The 23,549-nt window shown below is 42.1% G+C and overlaps 1 protein-coding gene across 3 annotated transcripts in view; it reads left to right on the forward strand.

Annotated features, from left to right (window-relative positions):
* Positions 1-23,549, forward strand: part of WWOX (WW domain containing oxidoreductase) — a 403,146-nt gene that overhangs the window by 305,067 nt on the left and 74,530 nt on the right. Inside the window, exon 9 of one of the 3 annotated variants that reach the window (XM_054697013.1) lies at positions 1,066-1,386. The exons of the other annotated variants lie outside the window; for them this stretch is intronic. Coding sequence (XP_054552988.1) covers positions 1,066-1,188 — 123 coding nt within the window. The 3' untranslated portion in view covers positions 1,189-1,386. Of the gene's footprint in view, positions 1-1,065; positions 1,387-23,549 lie in introns of those variants that run through there. 3 annotated transcript variants of the gene reach the window in all.

The raw sequence follows: 23,549 nt of genomic DNA on the forward strand, positions 1-23,549 counted from the left end.
TGTAAAATATTTAAGGACTGGTACTATAAAGCCATTTCCCTTCTGCAATTTGTTTTCCATCTAGGAGAAGGAGAACAAGGGAAAGCTGACTCCAAGTAACTTATAAAAACCAAACTCTTCAGCTGCAAAGTATGTCTGGCTATCTCCTCACAATTGTTCTTGGAGAAGGGCTGAAGGCAAACAAAAAGAAAACAGAAAAGGGACCAGGGCTCTGAAGTAGAGATGACAGGGTGCCACAATTGCAGCATGACGATGGTGTTATAAATCACCCATTCAGTGTGACACTAGACTTTCCCTGGAAGCATATCATGGAGTGTGCAGAAGGGCTTTTTTGATAAAAGGGGCCTAGTTAAGAGACGTGAAAATCCAAAGCATGGCAGGCTGCTGAGACACCCCCAAGACCTGTGCCTCATGCTTTCTCTCCGGCTTTGCAGAAGTGTCCACAGGCATGCTTTCCCTGAGAAGACCATCCTCCTAGAGAGAACTCTGGAAGCCAGGGCCAGGTGATGCTGGATGACATCTAGGGATGCTCTAAAACACACCAGTATGCGTAACTCTGGGTGAGAGCCCAAAAGATGTGGTGAGATTCTCAGGGACCCTCGGCATATAAACGTTAGGTTGATATATAATAAACAGTAACAATAGCTACTGTAATAAATAAGCCCCCATGTGTACAGGGTTTATTTGTTGTTCACGTAAACTTGATCAGGGAGGGTTCTGGGTTAGCAGGTAGCTTTCTTCCAAGTGGTAACTTTTCAAGGACCAGGCTCAGGATGTGGTACACATCTTAAATGCAAAAGGCTAGAAAATCAAGTCTAGTTGTGTGTCCAGGAAGAAGAGAAATCAGGTTGGGTGAATAGGTAGCTAGTTTCTTCCCCAGCAAATGTACTATTGTTTGTTTTTCAATCATTTTGGATTCCTTTTTTTGCCAAAATTCTTCATGTAATTGACTGAAGACAGCTAGAGAGAGGTAAAATTAAGTAGCTAAGCCTCCTGGGGTAGAAGTAAGCACCCATTCTTACAGTCTATTGAGCCAGCTGCTCTTGTCTCCCTTCTGCTATGAAGCCTAGAAAGAATGATGCTGTGATGTCTTCCTGGCTTCCCTGGCAGCTGAGCTGGCCACTTGACCGTGTTAGCCCACAAGTGAAAACAGACGTCTTGGACCTCCCCGGTGGCGCAGCGGGTTGAGCACTGTGCTGTGAAGCTGTCCGCAGCCTTTGCAGCATGGGTTCGATTCCTGGCCGGCCAGAGAGAAAACCTCATGGCGTGGCATACCTCTCCTGCCTTGCCTGCTGCTCCCCTCAGCAGTGTCTTCAGTCCGTCTGCCTGTTTGCTCCACACTCTGGTAAATTCTCTCACCCTCCCACGCCTCTGCCTGTACCCCAGTTTTTGTATGAATGAATAAATATTTTTTTAAAAAGATTATGAAATTCTGCTTAAAAAAACAAACAAACAAAAACCCAGACGTCTGTAGGTGTTCTTGGATTCCTTCTATTTTCCTTCTACTTTCCTTCCTTTTCCTTCTACTTTCCAAGGAAAGATGAAGCTGTTGCTCCTCATCCTGTCTTCCTAAAATTGAGTGCACATTTGATGCCTGCAGCTTCTTACTGTCATGAAGGAACAAACAAGTGGAGAAATTAGAAGGATGGCAGAGATGGCCATCACATTGGAGGACGATGGGCTGGTGTCAGTGGCTGCATAACAAGCAGGCATGTTTCTTCATCTAATATCCACTTTCCCCATCCTGCCGATTAATGAACTAATAAACATATTGATGCAGATAGGGAATACCAGTTTAAGAGGGATTCTGGGTAACTCATAGGAGGGAGGAGTCTTGGAGAATGTCGTAGTCATTGTTTGTAACAAATGTCCTAGTCATTTGTTGGGCTGAATGTCTACAAATTGGGAATGTTTCACTACAAATGGAGAATACTCCAGTGCATGTTTTTCTAGGAATTTACCAGTTTTATATAAGAAAACTTTCTTGAGCCTTCTGATTCTTTCCCCCAGAACATTTCATGGTGGTGATGCAGAGTGTATGAAATCTCTGAAGTGATCATTGGAATTCTTGCTTTTGCTGTTTTCACTGCTCTTTTCCTCTATGACTTTGTACTAAGGTCCATTTATATTATGGTGATTGCCTGATGATATTTAAAATTCTTATTTGGACCACATTGATTAGAAGATTATATTAGATTATATTAAAAATATATAAGCACTGGTCCTCCCTGGTGGTGCATGGGGTTAAGAAGCAACCTATGAAGCTATTAGAGCCTCTGCAGCACAAGTTCAATCCCCAGCTGGCCAGGGAGCAACCCACATGGTGTAGCAGACCTCTCCTGTCTCTCCCACGGCTCCCCTAAGCAGTGTGTTTCAGTCAGTCTGCCTGTTCTGCTCCCTATTCTCTCTGGTGAATCCTCTGACCACCCCCCACACCTCTCGCCTGTATACCAGTTCTTGTATGCATAAATAAATTTAAGCACTAATATCAAATGAACATAAATTGACCTAAACTAGACTATAGTTGCTATCATTCATAATCAAAATTATGATGGCGATGAGTAATAACAATTCTCCATACCAAGAAAGAGTATATATATATATCATCAGAGGTAGATGTATGACATAATAAATCAACTTTTAAAGTTATTTAATACATCAAATTGTAATGTTATTTTTCCTAATGGCTAAAACTATTTTAGATAGCATTTTTTGATTCTATACATACTTGAAATAGCACTGATATGCTTCTTTAGAAAGGTTACATTGAGCCTTCCTGGTAATGCAAGGGGTTAAGCACAGCACTATGAAACTATCTGCAGCCTCTGCAGTACAAGTTCAATCCCTGGCTGGCCAGGGAGCTACCCACATGGCACAGCAGACCTCTCCTGACTCACCCGCTGCTCCCCTCAGCAGTGTATTTCCTCTCATCCCCCACACCTCAGGCCTGTACCCCAGCTCTTGTATGCATAAATCAATAAATATTTAGAAATGTTGCATAATTTAGATGATTTAGCACAGAAGAAACAACCTAGAGCCCCTGCTCCCTGCTTTGGTGCAGCCAATAAACTAAAAATTCTTTTTACTTTTTTTTTCATCAGCACACAGCAAGTTTATTAATTAAAACAGGGAAAGGAAAAAGAAAATGCCTGCAAAGAGCCAAGAACTGCCTCTTTTTATATTTTTAAATGGCTGAAAAAATATTAAAGAAAGGTAGTATTTTGTGATATGTGAAAACTAAATGAAATTTAAACTCGAGGATCCATAAATGAAATTGCATGGGAAATAGTCTCACTGATCCATTTATTCATTCTGTGTCTGTCGTGGCATTGCAAGGGTAGCGTTAAATTATTGCAACCTAAGGTGTAGCCCATGAAGAGGAAAATATTTACTAACTGGCACTTTACAGACAGGTTTGCCAATACCTAGGCGAGGTAACTTACCTACCTGTGAGCAGAGGTGATTAGGGGAGACTTGTGGCTCCCCCCACCTCAATAAAATAAGGAAAGGTCAAAATGTGTCCTTGGCCTCAATCTTTCTATGGCTCTCATGGCTGCTTTTTGGATGTCTTTCACTTCAGTAAGTCTTCCCTTCAGGAAGTCCCAGCCCTGGCTTTCCCTCTCTACCCAGCTTTTTATTCCTAACCCTTTGCAAGCTAAACAGCAGGGTGTTCACTAAGGACCTATGCAGCCAACCAGCCTTCTCTGTGGGCCAAGAAAGAGTCACCTCTATGATCACTGAACCATTGCGTGGCCTAACAGGCCCAGTCAGTCCTTGTAACATACATGCTGCCAGCGCTGCTCTGGTTACAGAATAATTTAGGAATGATGAGGGGAAAGTGGTCTTTCTTTATCTATTAATTCCTTGGAGGAAGTTCTGTTCGGAATGAATAGTCTTGAAATGTGTAATAAAGTTACCTATCAAGACCACTTTTACAGAGAGATTTAAATGTGATAATAAGAATAAAAGAAAATGAAGTGACATTGAGGGCGTCTTCTTTTATAACAGCTCTTGGTCCTGACTGTTAAGCACACTGTAAAATGACTTTTATACATTTATGGATTGAAATGGTTCTGCTGAAATTTTAAATGTTAACATTGTTCAAACTTCCATTACTAACACCTCTCACATTGTTACAAAATGGTTTCATATTTGACATTTTGATCATACTAACCCAAGACATTTCACAGCAAAGCTTTCATTTCATGTGATGGGAAGGTTCTGTTTATTTTGCTTTCTGTGCCTTTCCATAGGGAGCCACTACATTATGTTTGCGTATCTTACCCCGATGCATTACATAAACTAATTGTCACGGGAGGTATTTTGCAGAGAGAAAGAACTTCAGTGTTATATTTGTGAGATTGACTGTGATGGAAAACAAAAGATTTTTTTTCCAAACTGGTTCTACCTTTTTAGACTTTCTTGTTTGCCCTTCCTCAACACTATTATTGTTCAGACTGTAGTCCATAGCTGTACCTTATTTTTTTATGTATAACTTTATTGGGATATAATTCAAACCAAGACAATGCATTCATTTATAATCCACTTTCTGGTGACTTTAGTCTATTCAGAGTTGTGAGACCATCACCATAGAACATTTTTATTGGTGTCCCCCCCAAAACCTGCACCCCCTAGCCATTGCCTCTCATGGTCCCCCTCTAATCTGCTTTGACTACAGATTTTCCAATTCTGGACATTTCTTGTGAATGGGATCATGCCATATGTGGTTCTTTATGACTGGCTTCTTTTTATGTTTTTTAAAGATTTATTTATTTTTATACAAGAGCTGGGGTACAGGCCAGAAGCGTGGGAAGGTGAGAGGATTCACCAGAGACAGAGTGGGGAACAGAACAGGCAGACGACCGAAATACACTGCTGAGGGGAGCAGCAGGCATGACATGGGGATCTCCTTGGCTGGCTGGGAATCGAACCCATGCTGCAGAGGTTGCGGACAGCTTCACAGCACTGTGCTCAACCCGCTGCACCCACTGGGGAGGCCCCACTTAGATATTTTAAAGGTACTTTGCATGAGAATAGTAAGTCTCTTGCTTGTTACTACTTTCTCACAAATACAAATTTAAAAGAAGAGTAAACAGGTACAATGTGCTCTATGGATTCATTTTTGTTGCTAAAACCACAGTTACCAGCACCTGCCACATCTGGGCATTTTACTGTGCTTGGCTTGTCGGGGCCACCGATGTGGGATTGATAAAGCAAATGATAGTTAATCGAGCTTAAAAGCCCCCTCAGCACAAGCTGAGGTATATCCTAAAGAAAAGCCAGCTCATAGTAGGATATGTCCAGAACTCTGCTTTAGGAAACATAATGAGAACACCACCAATACCTTTGGAAATTGCTTTTTCATCTCATTCTCTTTCTCGGTCTCCATCTTCTCCAACCTGGGTGTCAAGAGCAGGGGCTTCCTTGTGCTGGTTTGAGCTCTCCTTGGGTACCCAGGTTGACTACATCATCACCTTTGCCAAGACAGAAGTCTTTGGCCTAGCAAATGGTTTCTTATTGGATAAATTACTCTTTACTCTTTCAATTGTCTGGTGTGTGTTGGCTACTTAGCAACTGGATCTCAGCATTTCTCCACATAGATGGATAAATTTGGTAGATGAATTAATGTGGGTTTGTAAGCATTTTGCTTCTTTCTTTCCAGAGCTCTACTGAGGAACTTTGTTATAAGTGTTACTTTGCTATAAGTTACCCCTGTGTAAAGTTTCAACCTGTACTTACAAGACGGACTTGGGTAGAAGGACGATAACATGATCTATGTCTTCTATTGAGATGGAGGCAGTGTGCTCCAGATGCGCTTTAAAAATGCAAGCCTTTCAAATCAAAGTAGGGAAACCCAGCATTCAAGAGTGATTCTCTGTAAATGGGAGACCTCTACAGTGCACTCTACCAATGGGAAGAGCTGGGATCTGGACCCACCTGGACTTTACCTTCACCCCTTCAGGCATTTCCCAGTGCTGGCTGCGCACTCTCTGATGGACCATGAGTGCCCCAGGAGACCTGTCTCGTGTTCTAATTGTTACCAAATCTGGACAAATTCTGACTGTGAGACAGATGGTGAACTTCCAGGATAGAAATGGAGCATGGGGTTTCATTTTCATTTCAAGACCTGTCCTCCATTATCACAGAGGATGGAAAGTCTGCTTAAATTATACACTAGCTAATTGCTTCCTTAGTTGAAGACCTAAATGAGTTTTAAAGTGAAATGCATATCTCCAAGTGCTAAGTAGCCAACACACAATAGGCAATCGAGATAGCAAAGACTAATTTAGAAAAGGTTGCTCCTCTCTCTCCCCTCCTCCCTTCCTCTCATTTCCGCCTTGCTTCCTTCTCTTCTATTTCTTCCTTTTCTCGCCCGCCCTTCCCTCTTTGATTTACTTCCTCCTTCCTTCTTTCTTTCTCCTTTCCTCTCTTTCACCTTTACTTCCCACTTTATTCTCTTTTTTCCTCCTTTCATTTAACCATTATAAATACAATGGGGTTGTGTCTGTGGCTTTTGCTGGTAATTAGATAAATTATTTATACATTTAACACAATCTTGAATTACTAGGTGGTCATCTTAGGCACTCAAAAGTACAAGAGCCCTTGAAAGCAATATCCAAGCATAGATATTCCATAGCACGTCTTACAATCTAAATATTGCTTTTAGTGTAATCGAAGCAGCAAGAGTAGTCACAGCAGTTGATGGACTATTTTTCAAATTGATTTCAAAAATGTATTTAAGGGGATGATCTTCTAGTCTAGATTACCTATTGATTTTTAATATGAAAAGCTCATTATGTAAGCAGTAACTGCATATAAAAACCTAGCAAACCTTTGCATAAATCCTTTAATTGAATTTCCAGAGCCTGTGGTTCTACTTTTTTTTTAATTAAATCTATTTCTTTTTTTAAGTGTTACTGTGTAATTTGCATGCTGTGAAGAGGCCCTGTCCCAGATAAAGTGCCATTGATCCTTATTAAACCTCACCTCTGGGCTTGCTTAAAACTAACTGGAAAAATTAAAGTGTTCATGCCGCAATGCACTTATAGCTTGTGTGATAGGATTATGGAAAAAATAATAAAACTAATTTCCAGGAGAGAATTTATAATGTGAGATTTTATTTTTTCAATTTGATAATTAATAGTGAAATCATATCGTATATATAAATCATATTTTAGCCTATAAACTGAAATGGCAATTAGGAAAGATAATATATACTTGATGTAAAACCATCATGTTACATGTGGATAATCATTTGGCACTTTAATTTTTTAATTGTAGAAGGGAAGGATTATGAATTCAAGTCAAACATATTAAATGTGGGTTTCCCGTGTAAAAATCTGATTTTTTTTTTTTTTACTATTCACTATATTAGTAGATTTTTAATTTTAGTGTGAGTAAGTATATGAGATACTGAGAAAGATATTCTGGTTATGTTTGTGCTAAAATGTATGTATTAGAATTACCAGGGGAAAGAAAAAATATAATAGCTGCAATAGGTTTTTCTATTTTTTAATACCTAACATTTGTTATTTTAAAAGCAATAAAATCCCCTAAAGAAATATTCATAATCAATAAGAACACAAAATATGGAATATATTAACTGAGTTATAAAAATGTTTGTAGTATAGCACAAAATGAAAAACACAGCAAGTTATGTACGGTTTAAAGTGTAATCAATTTTGAGGTTGTATACAAGGATATAAATGATAAACACAAGTAGTAGCATTTTTAGTAAAGGCTGTTACAAAATACTGTATTTATGGCCTATTCCATTCTTTTTATAGCTCATTAATGTAGAAAACAAACACAGTGTATCCATCTTCTCAGACAGCTTAAAATTCCCTTAAATGATATTTTTAAATGGAAATACTGAGCTCATTTGATCTTTTTTAAGCACGTTAGTTGGACAGGCGTGCGCACTGGATTCCTTTTCTGACTCCGGAAAGATAAAGTGTTGCTCATGATGCATTGCCCTCCCCCCACAAAACAGGGCCAAAGCTAACTCCCTAACAAATGGCTCAGCTGTACCCCATCCTCTCCCAGGACTCCAGGCCCTCTCCCCATGTCCCACCCCACCCCAAGAGGAGACTTCACACCCTTGGAAGCTGCATTCATCCTTCCAGGACACCAGGGGGCTGTTGAGTTCTTGGTTCACTGCCCTCACTGGCAGGAGAGAGTTTTAATGCTGGTTCCATAGGTGCTTAATTTCCTGCGGTACCTATGAATATGCATACAGCGTGTGCTCAGCAATCTAGCAGTTCAAACTAGACAGCTGGCTGTGGTGGCGAGGTTGCTATTTTGTTAGTTTTTCCCTTCCTCTCTTTCCCTTGGACAAGTCCTTTCTGAATAAGCTGAATCTGTAATGTAATTTCATTAATTTATTCTCACAATTTCATTTGGTTTTGATGTTTCTGTCATCATACCTTTTTTCCCTTCCATCTTCTCATTCTGTAGAAGTCACTAGTGTGGTATTATAGTTCCTTGACTATAGGACTCATAGTTTGGGATAGCCAGCCTTCCTAAGCATGAATGAGATTTAGCAATGCTGTTTGTTTTCCATAATGTTAATATTTGAAGAACTCCCTCTTTGGGAAAGTATTTGGAAGAACTCCAGCACTCCATTGAGCTATCCAACCATCTACCCACCCATTCACCCATCCCTTTCTCCCATCATCCCTCCGTCCGTCCATCTACCCACCCACCACCTATCCATCTACCCAGTGAGTACTGAGTACCTACTATGTGTCAGGTACTCTTTCAGATATTAGAGATATGAATTTGTAGTTGGATCCATCATTGCCTTCAAGAATCTCATTACCTGGTGGGAAAGACAAAGACAAATGCAAATATTTTTATTAAGTAGAAAGAGACCTTTGAGGTTAGAGACCTAACTCACCTTTGGGTTATTGCATTTATTATAATGCTGAAATCTCTTTTACTCATGTCTATAGTTTATTTGGACTTTATAATTTAACAAACACTGTTGGAGGGAAATACTATGATACTGAACACTATGAAGATTATGGTTTTAGATAAAGTGTCTTTGTGACATTATAAGTAAAGATAATTTGCATAGTGGAAATGGAGATAAGATGCATCCCGTTCTCTAGAATAGATTTGCACTGGTCTGGTTGTCCCCAGAGAATCATGTGGCCACTGTCACAGGGAGCACAGCCACAGTGTTTCCTCTATTAAAGGTTGTCTGTCATTTATACATTGAAGACAGGAGCTAGGGCTCCAAATCAAGTGGCCTGGATGCCTGATCAATGGTCAGAGGGAAAATTCAGAGTTCCCTGAGTCAAAATTCATGCTCAAACCATGAATAATAGCCAAACGAAGGTAGAAAAAGTCCAACCAGCACAAAATAGAAGCCGCCAGTAGTGCCTACAATCACTGCCTCTTCCTGAAGCAAATGGAGCATCTAAGAGGCAGAGGAACTGAGAGGCCAAAGGTGATATTCTCTTGGCTTCAGAAACTGAAACAGCATTGTTGATCTCATCCAAGCAGCCACACCTGCTTTGAGGCACATCTGTGGATGACAGAACTGAACTCTCTCTGGTAGAGTTATCAGTAGTTAACCTTCTGGACCTTCACTGTTGGATTTGGTAGCCACTAGCCACTTGTAGCTATTTCAATTTAAATTAATTAAAATAAAAACTTCACTGCATCAGTCACATGGCCACATTTCCACATTCCAAGTTCTCAATGACCACATATGGCCATGGCACCCATAGTGGGTAGTGCTGAGAGAGAACATTTGTATCATGGGAGCAAGAGCTATTGGGTGGCACACTCTCCAAAGGGAAAAGAATGACCTGCTCGGGTTCTACAAGAAAACACTATAACTTCTATTCATCCATTAAACCCTTCCATGAATTATTAAATAGATGAACATTTTTATTGATAGCACATACGACTGTTGTAAATATCAGCAGATATCAACCTTCAAATATCCTATGAGATAGTATTACTTACAGATGAGCCCACAGACGCTGACTAGGGAGGTGACAGAGTCGGGATTCCAGTTCGGGGTGGGGAGGCTGTTCCAGGTCCTCACTGCATGATAACAGCTTTCAGCTACAAAGCATTGATTCTCAGGGCCTCCCCTGGTGGCGCAGGTGGTTGAGTGCAGCACTGTGAAGCTGTCCGCAGCCTCTGCAGCTCTGGTTCAATCCTGGCCTGCCTGTGAGGGTCCCACATGGTGAGCAGACCTTTCCTGCCTCACCCGCTGCTCCCCTCAGCAGTGTATGTCATCAGTCTACCTGTTCTGTACCCCGCTTTGTCTCTGGTGAATCCTCTCACGCATCTGGCCTGTACCCCGGTTCTTAAATAAATCTTAAAAAAAAAAAAAAAACACAACAAAGCATTGATTCTTAGATATATTACGCAGACACATCTGCATGGATGTCTGCTCTAGTCTTCAGATAGTGAGGAGCCAGGCATGGTATACAAGATGCTCTGGAGTACACTGGACCTTTCTGTGTGGAGGCTGCTCACTGTGGACTCACAGCATTGGCAAAGGTATTGAAGTCCGTGTGTGCTCTGTTAAGTGGATAAAGCCATTTGATTATTTGGTTTAAACTTAAGCATCCTTTGCAACATAAATAAAAGACTTTAAAAGATGTTGCAAAAACAAAAGAAAACAACAAAAGAAAACCCCAGCGTTTGAAGGTAATACTTCTACAAACACAAGCAAGCAGTAAGAAAGAACCTTGTGCTACTTGTTCCACAGCACACACAGTAACAGCTGGCTTAGATCTTAGAGGTCACTCAAAAAGCAAATATCTGTATTGCCAGAAGAGACATGCAAGCCTCTACGCTGTTTCTAGTAATGGATACCATTCTAGCTGCATGCCTCGCTTTGCCATAGTAAGTAGTTAATAGAGTGATACCAATTTATGATTTATATATAAATAAGTAGACATATATTGATTCTATGCCCTGAATTTTTCGAACTGTGAGAGAGGTGTGCAATCAATACAGTCTGAAGACTCCAGGGTTTTTATAAAGGATCTGTGGTCTCTGCCTGGCAGGGTTTTTGCTGTTTCTTTGGGGCCCTTCTCAGTTTGCCCTCTGCTTACCAGAAGGGCATCCTCTCAATAGACATGAACATCCTGAAATGAAAGGAATTTTGTGTGGAGAAACATCCATTGATTGAAACAAAAGTTGTGACATGGAGGCTGAACTTTTGATGGGAATTATCCTGGATATGCCTTTGTTCATGATTAACCATGAAGAACTGTCCCTGCCTTAATTTAGAGGCATTTAAAACTTTAAAATACATGCTGATGTCAGTGCATGATTGCCCTGAGCCACTTGAGATGTGTCTGGAAAATAGTAAAAATTAAGAGTGTATCCCCAGTATTATGTATTAAGCCTTATTCTTCAAAAGTTTTTCAAACATGCCAAGCTTTTTCTCAGAGCAGGGGGTGGGGGGAAGGAGAGTGAGAGAGAGAGAGAGAGAGAGAGAGAGAGAGAGAGAGAGAGAGAGAGAGAGAGAGAGAGAGAGATTGAGAGAGATCTAATTTATGTGCCAAAAAAGGAACCTTGGTCACCTGATGATTTCTTTACTCTCTGTATCCTTGGTTCATGCTGTCCTACCCAACAAATGCATTTCTGATTTGCTTTACCTCATATGCTTTTTGAGGGCTTAAAAAAAACCCTCTTTGTAAATCATAATCACTTAGAACCTGCTTGTCGTGGTTACATCTGCTCTGAAAAGTAGGCGGATATGATACTTCTCTTTGGATGGAATGGTAAGTCAGAGGGCTCCGTATCTTCACATCAGAATTCCATAATCCCCATTAGTGAAACAGAGGCTGAGAGGTCACTTGTCTTCAATGTCAAATAGTGGCACAATTTTTTTTAAATTAACCAACTTGTATTGAATGCTTACTCTGCTGTGTGCCCCATGTGTTTCTAACCTCCAACCACCATGTGAAGAGGCTGCTATGACTACCCTCATTTATAATGGCGAAGAAATGAGACTCAGAGAGATGACGCCTTCGGCTGAGTGTCACACAGGTGCTCAGTGGAGGCACGACCAGCACTCGCCAGCATGAGACTGTTTCTGAGGCCCATACTGCCTGAGAGTTCATGGTACCAGGAAGAGTAGGGTGCAGAATGAAGGAAGATCTCTTGTCTGTGTCACCATATCCACCGAGAATGCTGTTTGCCCAGAAGCCCGTATCACAAATCTCAGATAAGAAAGGCGTGAAGAAAGTATGGTCCCAGAAGTGGTGTGGGCATCCAGGTTTGAGATGCCTGAAGTTTATGTATATTGGGGATCAAGTAAAGGGAAAAGGAGGAAGGCACTCGGTGCAGAGTCTTGGAAGGAGTTCGTGGCATGAGGGTCCTGAAGTTTGCCCCGCATTAGCTTGAAGGCAGTGCCAAGGCTGGAATTTCAAAACTGAGTTAGAGATGCCCCTCTCTATGTCAGTGAGAATATTTGACCCTTTCCATTGCTTGATGTTTTTATTTTTATTATTTTTTTAATGTTTCCCCATGCATTCAAGTGCAATAGATACTTCTACTTGTTTACTTGGGTATTGAAGTCATTTGAAAAATGCTGTGTTTATGAGTGTCGCCTTCTACAGAGAGACCAGCTCCCAGGAAGTGGGCCTCTGCGTTCAGCAGAGTCCTCCATTTCTGAAAGCCTTCTCACAATCAGAGACTTTTAAAATGCTTTCCTTTCTGCCTGCATTTGAGCAGATTTTTTTTTCCAGTAGTTTCTTAATGGTCTTTAGCGAAGGAAGTAAGTGACACTGATCAGTGAAGGTGGACAGTAAGATTTATAATGTATTTGTGCTAGCTGATTGCCAACAGACCCTGCCTTTCCCAGCGGTGCTGTACGCAGACTCGGAAAATCAATAGGGATTAACCTCTGACCCCCTTCACATACTTATACTGTGGGCTGCATCGCTTACCAATATTTCATCTGTTTCACTTAGCTTCTGTTACTTACTCAATAATGTGTGGCCGATCTCACAAGATACTAATTAATTTTTTAAAATGCAGCCTCACTTGAAGTTGTGATAAAACATCACACCTTTGGAAATCAAAACCCTTTTGGTTTATTTATTAAACTCACATTAATTAGCCTTAATTGAAAAAATGGCGGGGCAGAAGAGAGCTAAAACTAGGGTTTGCTTTGCTCACATAAACACCATGGTGGCTGGCAGTGGGGGACCTCTGAAATTCGGCTAGGTTAGCTGTGCCCAGGGGTCATGGAATATGAACCCCTTTTCAGGAAAATTGCTAATATTACTCACCATCCTGATGAAAAGGACATTTATAGCTAGGTAGTATGTATGCTACCTGGCAATGAGATGAACCTAGTGTATACATTGCTTTAATTATTATTTTTTTTTTATTTTTACATCATTGTTCATTTTTTTTCTTTTTTTCTTTTTTTTTTTTAGTGTTTTCTAGTGTATACATTTTTAAGAAATCAAAGTTAACTTTCATATCTGGTCTGCTAGTAATGAGTAATGTGTGCAAAAGTCTCTGAACAGATTTGTTTGTGTGAGTTGCCCAAAGTCTCATGACCATGCATGACGGGAAAGGAATGAAACCCACAGTAACACACTTCTTTCCCTTTACGTTTGGCATATATTAGAGTGTTCTACATTTGTCTTAAAAATTGAAATTGTTGTAGATTTTCTTCCACCAAGACCCTTTTGTTGGCAGATTTATTTATTTATTTTGTGTGTGTGCAAGTATACCTATTCCCCAGAGTTTACTTACAGTTCGCTATTGATCCAGCAGCTGGTATTTGAATTGGTCGATGTACTCTGTAACTTGTTTAAGATACCCTACCTGAGCTATTAGTTTAAATAATGTATTCATAAATTGATTAATCATTACAGTAAGACTTATTAGCTGCATTTATATCTGTGTGTTATCCACAATTGACTTGTAGTCTAATAATCACGCATACTTAAGCAGAACTTGGGTTTTACATTACAATTTAATAATTATTGAGATGGCAAATGGTAGTATTTGCATATAGTAGTTGAAGAGAGGCAAGCCTTTGAAGGTGGGACTCACCAAGCAGATGGCTACTGTTCATTTTCCTAAGTACAACAGATAGCTCTTTTCCTAAAAATGAAGTCTGTGCAGTGGACCCAATTCTGTCAGCCTGGAGAGAAGTGACTGAATTTGCCTAAGCCCTCCTGGACTCACAGTTCTGGAAGCACAGGGGCAGAGGGAGGAGAATTTGATGCCATCATTTGCATTTCTCTCACACCTTCCTGATGGAAAGGGGAGTATGGACTAACACTGAGCAGCATGTGGACCTGGAGTAGTGGCTCACAAGGCTACCACACACTCAAGCAGGCCCCCAGGATACCCTGACTGAATCGTGAAAGACCTCCCATACAGACACCACAGCAGAATGGAAAATTTCAAGTAGATGCTGGGAGTGGGGCTTCGTGGATTTTTGCTTTTTTAATTAATAAACTAACTTAAAAGCAGTTTTAAGCTTCCAACAAAATTGAGCAGAAGCTGCAGAGTTCCCATATACCCCGTGACCCCACCATACACAACCTCAGCCAGCTACATGCCCTTGGAATCAAACTACGTTTTAGTGAAAAAGAAGCCTTTGGGTGGTGATGTTAAGTCGTGGCTTTGCACTGGGGCTGCTTGACTATACCATTTCTGATTCCTCCAGTTTCTTTTAGGGGTGGTGATTTGCCCAACCCTTTCTGCCTCATCCCGTCTGGGAACCAGGTCCCCTTTCTTCCTTCCATATGGTTGAGCTTGGGAAGTCATGTTGCCTCCCCGGGTAATTTTTCACCTTCATTAATCCCCCTTTCAAACATTAGCCAACAACCCGCTAGATTAATATATACTGTGCTCTCTGGGCAGTGGGCTGGGGAGCTTGGCTTGCAGCGTGCATTTCTTCAGCTGTCTTGGAAGAGTGCTGCCCGCCACACCAAAGTCCCCTGCTCACAAGTGAGCAATTGTGCTTCTGATTTGGGGGCAGCACCTTTGCCTCCGCGCAGGCTCCAGATAAAAGGACAGATCGCTGTGGAGCCGCTTTCCTGAGGACCCTTTTCCCCAGCATGGGGGCATCATACATTATTGAGAGCAAGCCTACTTTCCACAGCCACTCCTCGCTGCTCTTATTTTGCCAACCTTATTCAGAATGTCAGCATGGATCACTTTTCTACACAGCCATAGCAGGCCAGCCAGGAAGCTGCAGCAGATAAATTATTTACAGTGTTTAATTATCATCATGCAGATATATTAGACTTCTTGGTTACCTAGGAACCCATGTTGCCGCTGTAAAGAGTTTTCTCAACTTTGAATAATAGATGTTCTATTCGAAAATCAAATCCCTTTGTGAAGGCTGCTACCTGTGGGCCTCATCCGGTTGCAGGGCCGTGGGGTGGTGTGCTGGTATAGGCTTACCGACTGGCCTTGGAGAGGACAATAAACTGCTTCACAGGGTTGGCTGATTACTGCGGTGTAAACACGGACTCCATGGTGAACAGGGACTTAGTCAACATCGAGTGGAGATGAGATGCACTGTCCTGGATCGTTTTATGTACATAGTTTGTAAAGATAGAGAGAGGGATAGATGAACAGTTAGCTAGATAAAAGATACAGATACAGGGGCCTCCCCTGGTGGCACAGTGGGTTGAGCACAGTGCTATGAAGCTGCCCGCAGCTCTGCAGCGCGTGTTCGATCCCGGCCAGCTGGAGAGGGTCCCACATGGTGCAACAGACCTCTCCTGTCTCGCCCACTGCTCCCCTCAGCAGTGTATTTCATCAGTCTGCCTGTTCTGTTTCCCGCTCTGGTGAATTCTCTTACCCTCCCACGCTTCTGACTGTACTCGGTGCTTGTATAAATAAATAAATGAACCTTAAAAAAAAAGAAACACAGATAATAATCAAACATACTAAAATTATTCAGAGGTATTGATTTTTGAGTATTTCTTACCTTTGTTTTTTTTAATACAGTTTTTTTTTTTTTAATTTTGAGCTTACCTAACTACATATTTAACAATGAGCGTGCCCAGCACTCAGCACAGACTCCTGGGGATTCAGCAGGCTGCTCTCTTGAGTTGTTTGGGCCGGTTGCTGTCCACCACTATGTGTGTTTGATTTGCCAGTGGTAAATTGCATCCTGTGTTGGTATGAAGTACATGATCTGCTTCTAACTCACTCCTAACAGGGGATCCCTGCACACTTTCCACTGGGGTGCGATGACCCGATTGGCATGCTACTTAATGTCCTCAACAGCAAGCAGACGCATGTCCCCTGGCTGGTACCTCCCAGACGGTTCTGTTGTACTGATATTAAGGACAACAGTATTTTGCCAGAAGCTATAACAAGATGATTCTGTAACAACAGCATGGTGACACTACACTATGTTTTGCAATTTTCTTTAATATTTATGCTGGATAAATAATTTATCTCTTTTTCATTTTATTTTCATCTCAAACATGTTGATATAGACAGGTGCTAGGTTTCCCTGAATGAATAAAGCAAGGATTTGGTTATTTCCCCCACCCCAGGAAAAAACAGATGTGTCAGCATTGTCAAGCCTCGGGGAATTGTTCCCACATCTCCGCAACCCATCTACTAATATGAACTAATGAGATCTAGGAAGGGCCAGCCCACACATTTGAAGGGAGTCACTTATTAATGTGTCATCTGCCTGGCAGTATAACATCAGGACTATCAGGGCTAAGGTTTTGGGAAATTCAAAGTCATATTCACCTATTGTCCAGCTAGTGGTAGATGTACCTTCTTGTCCAGAGTCACCTCAACACTGTTAGTATTTGATGCTGGGTCATTCTTTATTGTGGGTCTGTCCTGTGCAATATAAGATGTTTGCAGTCTCCCTGGCTTCTACCCGTTAGGTGCTAGTAGTAATTCCTCTCCCCACCTAGAGATCATCAAAAATGTTTCCAGATATCACCAAGTTCCTTTGTTGGGGGAAGGGGGCATAAAATTGCCCCAGTTGAACAGCAAAATGTTGTAGAGGCACTTAAAGTTTACTGGAAAAGATAAATGGAGAATTTTCTCTCTCTCCATTCCCAGAATCTCCAAATGTCTGAACATTAGAACTGGGAATTAGGCAACCTTATTTCACCAAATCAGCTCCGTTCCTGGGTACCTGAACTAGAGAGGGAAGCAAATAGTCTTTCTACTCTCGAGGACCACCATCCTGTATCCCTTAGGTTCTCAAACAAGTGGAGACATCAAAAGAGTTGGGGTCTCTAGGGTGGGCAGAGCCCAGGTTTTTCTTTCATGGCTGCTTGCAGTGATCACAGCCTAGTCTCTGAGCTGTGGAGCAGTAGATATCTCAATGGGGACTGGGGCATGTGCAGTGGTGAGTTTCTGAAAAGTGTCTGCTGCCTTGGCTGGGGATGGAGGGCACATGGGAGATGAGACGAGTCTTTATTCAAAGGAATCTCTTTAACCCAATCTTAGCATCATCTTAGCAATTAGTGTAGGATGGACTTCAGCATGGCTCCATGGAGCAAAGCAAGTTTTGCACAGCTAAACACAAGATGCTGCCATTCACCTCCTGGTCCTAGAATTGCATCGCATCTAACAAACACAGTGTTTCAGACCTGTGTCCCCTTTCCAAGCCCAAGAGGGTTGAGATCAAGCTGTTTCAGAGTTTTCCTTAACAAAGACAGGGCTTTCTGAGTTTTAGTGGGACCTGCCACAGTGAAAGATGGGCATGAGGGTTGGATTCCTTGCTGGCTCTCCTTTGCACCTGGGGCCTCAGAGAGCTGATCTCAGAGATTTCAGGCTTGCTCTTGTGGGCTGTGTTGATATCTGTGCCCTTTGGGCATCATCAGAGAGTAAAAGGGTGGTGGAAGCTGGCAAACTCTGAGTCAGGTGCCGGAAATATTCTTTTGTGGTCACATAGGGACTGTGTGGCCTTGGGACAGTTGACTATCCCTGGGCCTTAATTTTCTTACCTCTTAGATGAGTGTAATGGTATCTCCATGGCAAAGTAGTGTGGTAAAATAAACAATGAGCACTGAGCCTCTTTCCCAGCTCTGTTGCAGAGTAGGCCTTCTACAGTGGCCACATCTGTTGTTACTATTCTTTGGGTTTTATTGCCTTTCAGGACCTTCCTTAAATACTTGCACCAGGTGGCCTGTCCCTTCCTGCCTATAGGACACAAAAATGCCCAGTCTTATTGGAGCACCTCTATCCTACCTACTATGAACAGCCCGCACAGAAACCGTAAAGGAGATCAATAGTTATCTGCTTACCTTTCTGGCTGAAAAGAGGTTTTATGCTTGTTACTAGCAGATCAATAGTGAAAACACATACTGTTAAGTTTTCCATAGGAGTCATTAATCTCCCTCAGCCTCAGTTTCCCCTGTCTGTGAAGTGAGTCTAACCAGGATGATAATAAAGAGTAAGGTCAAGGGAGGTTGGCAGTCAGACACCCCGGACAAGCTGTGACTTAAAGAACACATGTTCCCTACATCCTCCCAGGCAGTGGCGGGTGTTCACCTTGGAATAATGAAGTGCCACGCGGAAGATCTCTTCTCTCTTCCCCTGGCCAGATACCCAAGCTGAAGCACTCACTCTGTGAACCTGATAGCATGCATCTCAGTACCTACAAAATGCTGTTAGCAAGAAAACAACAAGGGCATCCATGACCTTTTTATTTTTCTTCTCTTAATGACTTTTCCAGTGAGATTTAAAATCTCTTTCCTCCCCTAGACATTTTCAAACAGGCATGCATGCATGTATGTATGTAACATGCATTCTGCCAAATTTAGGCAGGCTTCCTATTTCCAGTAAGTCTCAACTATCGAGATCTTCGTGATCTTGGTCTCATTCTCTTAACGTAAAATAACAGGATGGGAAAGACAGGGGTTGAACCCCCAAGGTGGGACTTGTCACAATAGGTGGGTGTCATTTTGGGGTCTTCACGATGGTCAAAGTGGAATTTGAAATCCTCAGAATAGGCTGTGTGACATCTGAGACCAAAGTTGTGACTGGAACACTTGTCTCTAAAGCTGCTGATAACCGAAGGGTGTGTAGTGGGTTGGGTAACAGTTGTTGGAGAAGGAGGGAGGCTGACAGATAGTCGGATGATTTTAATGTTTATATTCCACTGGGGTAAGCGCTAACAAAGACCCATCATTTCCCAGATAACCAATTCTTTTAAAAGAACATCTGTTGAAACTGGCAATTTACATTCTTCTTAAAATACGGAGCGACATAATTAACCCTCTGGGGAGACGAATATTAGTTTATTAGAGACAATTTCTAGTTCTGTTTATTTTTACACTAAATGATTTGTTCAGATTGGGGAGGAAAAATTTGGGGGGATTGTGGTTTGTGTTCGCTTTCATTTGGGGTTGACTTTTACTAGTCAAGGGTACCAAGGTAAATAGCTAGGTGATACTATATGGATCATGATGATCATCAGCAAAGAACTGATGGAAGCTTAGGGGAAGTACTCGGTAGTGTTGGACATTTGTGCTAATGTCAGTGCTATACCAACGTTCAACCAATGCTATGGTCTATTTCAATGTAATGTTATTAGCGTGTGAGGATGCACTTATGTGGTTCCCTTTGTGTTTAGTCCTCATGTTGGTCACCATTGCTTAGTGCTGTGTTGCCTGTGGATTGGTTGACACTCTGTATAGGAAGGTCAGGAACCATCCTGTCCAATATTTCAGACTTCTGGCTTGGGTGGGACAAGGGAGAGAGAAGACAGGGCATCTGGACATTGTGCAGAGTCCAATGAAATGAACGCTGCTTTAATTGTTCAGGGGTCATTCTCTGAAGAGGGCAGCACCCACTTATATAAACATCCAGCCATTTTGCCTTCAGTTTTATATCCCACACCAAACCAAATTGACTCTTGTTTTCCACATGATGACTTCAAATACAGGGATTCCCTCCCAAGTCACCCTCTACTTCTCTTCCAAAGCCAAACACCCACTTGCTCAGTGAGTGAAATGGCTCCCAGGGCCTTCCTCCACTACCACTGACTCTACTGAAAAATGAGACTGAAAAACAGGGCTCATAAAATAAAACTAATAAAGCTCTCAGTGTGAGCACCTGGCCTTGATTCACAAGCCCTGGACCTGACCCAGCAACCCTTCCAGCCTCCTTTCCTTCCACCTCTTCCCCTTGGATGACTTATGCTCCAGCAGAACTGAACTGAGTTCACGGGCTGAGTCATGTGCACCAGCTTCTCCCTCCCTTGTTTCCCTCCTGCTCTCAGCTCATGCTCTTCATCCTGCCCAAGCAGACTCTTGGTGTTGTGCATTCCATGAAGGCTTCCCTGCCTTTACTCACCTGGACATCTGGTCACCTCTGCCCTCAGCTGCCCCAACACCATGGGTACTTCTGTATCGTGATTGTCTAGTTGTATGGTCTTCATGCCCATTGGATGACGTGGGTGCTCCTTGGGGATAGGGAACTGTTTATTCCATGTCTAACCTCTTTATTCCATGTATAACCTCTTGTTGAATTTAATTCTCTCCTTCCCCTCATGCCTATCTGTACTTAAGATCTAATGGCACTGGATGTCTTGTTTTCAGTGAAGTATACGAGAGCTCATTGCATGTGGGTGGGAATGATTACAAAATCCAATCAAACTGGGAATAGCTGACTCACACCTGGAGTTTCTTTATTTGCAAGCTGGAATATGAGGGCTGAATTTGAAACCTCTGGAGAAAACTTGAGCATATGAAACTATTTTAAATAACAGTCATTTGAGGAGGGAGTGGGAGATCCAAGAGTCACAACCCACCATTGCACTTCCCATTCTATTCCTCTCTAGTTACCTTCCTGCTAGCCCTGTAGCCTACAGTGCGGCTGCTGACACCTTCACCTGGCCCACTTTGCAGTCGATACAGTCGATATCCAGTCCATATTGGATTGGTTGTATTTGCTCTAAGAGCCCTTTGCTACAATCTAGAATCATGACAGGCAACAAGAAATGATCTCAGGCCTTGGAGAGAGAGCCCAGGACCTGTCACTTAGAGGTATTTGCAGAATCCATGTTTGCCTTTCCTCCCCAGTGATACCTAAATATATATATATATATATATATATATATATATATATAGGCTTAGGGAAATTTTATCCTGGTGCTTATGAGCCCTGAATAATTTGCAACTTGCAGTTATAATTCAAGGAGTAATTAGGTCTGAGAGAATATGAATCATCATATCAAAATGTATTTTTGCCTCGATTACCATCTTTTGACACATTACCAAGAGCTTTATCCCTGCTCTCTTGAATACTTGTGTACCATGAGTGTGGGAATGGGGAGCACCCAGTGTGGGTGCATCCTCTTCCCATATCCTTTCCCTGTGACAGAAATCACAAATCAAAAAGAATCATGCCCAGCACGCCACTCCCAATAACCATTACTAATCACCTGGAGTCAGCATGGAGATACTCTTTATCTATCTTCCTAGAAAGGGATATTTTGATCATTCTTCTTTCTAAAGAGCACAGACTGGCCCCCTGTACCACGATCATCTCTTTGGGACCTTAATTCCCAAATGCTGTTCTGCTGTCAGAGCATGGCCTTCTTCCTGGGAGCAGACTGGAAAACCTTCTAGCCAATTGCCTGATGGAATAATATCCATTTCTTCCAGCTGCCCATACCTGACAATCATTCTCCAACCATAAGCCAAAGCCACATAAGAAACTGTCTTGTGGTTAGAAGTTGTATGTCAGGATAGGTGGCTGTCATTGTTTTGTCCAGAAGCTTCCATGGGGCAGGAAAGATTCATGGTTAATATCCATTGCAATGGCCAGCTTACCCAGGTCATTAGGCATATGATTTGATTTCTGCACACAGAATTGTGGGCACAAATCTGGCATCAAGCTATGTCCATTGGTGTGGGTGATTCATGTGTATGTCCCCTGTTGCCCTTTACAGCAGAGAAGGGCAGCTACATATTGTCCTTGTTGGGTTAAAGATAATCAATATTAATAGAGCACTTGCCATGCACTTATGTCAATATATAATCCATGGTACCCTTTGTGCATGCTTTACCTACACAACTCCCCTAATGAGTACTTTCCTCATCTTAGAGCTGAGAGAACTGAGGCGTGTAGACTAGTTACCAGACCATGAGCATAGGCTGAATGTGTCATCTGGCCCTCTGGAAGCTATATTCTTACCTGGTACTTGATATCTCATTGTCCTAAATGTGCTTTTTCTTTGAATAGATGCTTGGTTACACTTCCTTACTAGGTAGGTAGGGAAGGGCTCCAGACTTCATAATGACTGAAGGCAACACAGTTGGGAACCAGAGGCTGAGAGGAAGTCTGAATCTCAGGGCAATGTCTTTCCTTTTGTATTTTGGATGGATCAATACCAAACATGAAACGATTAGCAAACTAAAGAATATAAAGCCGGCAACAGATCCTGGTGTCTCTGGAAGTTCATGGGCTAGCTCTCCCAAGACCTGTCTGATGCCCAGAGGTCTCCGTGTGCACCCCACGCAGGCACTTTGATTTCAGTATTCCCCTTCCCCCCAACTGATTTGCGCGGCTGTGTCTTAATGGACTGCATATCAGTGGCTTTTTGAGGAATAAGGAACTCACGGCGAGGCCATTGGTCTTTGAGTCAGCACATTGGACTTTTTGTCAATTAGCTCCTCCCCCCATCTTTCTGCTATGGCCTTTCCTGTAATTACAGATCCGATAGCCGGAGGAAGGCCTGTCAATGGGCTAAGAGGCCAATGTCCATCGCACAGTGATGGCCGGTTCTGAGGGTTTTAGACCTGTCCTTGGAGAGCCTCGCTATTTCCTCCTTAGGCACTTTGCCTCCACCCTGGTCACCAGATGAACGGAGGTGTCTTATTCCATGTCTGAGCCCCGGAGGTCAGGCTCGGACATGACGTACTGCAGAGGAGAGATGTTTCATTGACGCATATTGTTTTTAATTAAAAATCATTTCTCAAATATGCATCAGTATGCACCTAGGAAGCGCTCTGGAGTGATGTGTCCCAACAGTTGACCAGCCTTGGCCCCTGGGCATCAGGTTTGGGAAGGAAGCCATAGGAAGTCCATCATGCTTTATTTTATTTTTTAGATATGTACTGAAGTAACTTTGGTTTATAACATTATATGGGTTTCTGGTGCACCGTGTTCTAATTCAGTGCCTGTATATACCCCATGTCCTTCTTGAGAACAGCCTGTATTTGATTTTTTTTTTAATGAGCACAGATTATTTTTGTAATTTCAAATGACTATATAGTTAGAGTCAAAATCAGTACATATTTCTAATGATTAGAAATTCCCAGAGAGATGATAATTTTGAATGGAAAACTGCAAAGTCTTCTGAGCACCTGAAGAGGTGCCATAGGCCAAGCTACTGATTTTCATTTTTGCGCTGAGAATTTTGACCAATTAGAGCTTGTGCTCCTTTTTAGCGATTTTTCCATGTGATGATATTTGGCATCACTGGCCACCTTCACCCCCAACTCTCGGTCATGTTTTCCACAGATTCCTTGAGTCCTCATACTTGTCCCACCCATGCATCACCCCTTCTCACTCCTTGAAACTCCACCTCTCCTCAG

This window comes from Talpa occidentalis, unplaced genomic scaffold (assembly GCF_014898055.3).
Source record: "Talpa occidentalis isolate TD23 unplaced genomic scaffold, MPIMG_talOcc4v2.1 talOcc4.17, whole genome shotgun sequence".
Lineage (NCBI taxonomy): Eukaryota > Metazoa > Chordata > Mammalia > Eulipotyphla > Talpidae > Talpa > Talpa occidentalis.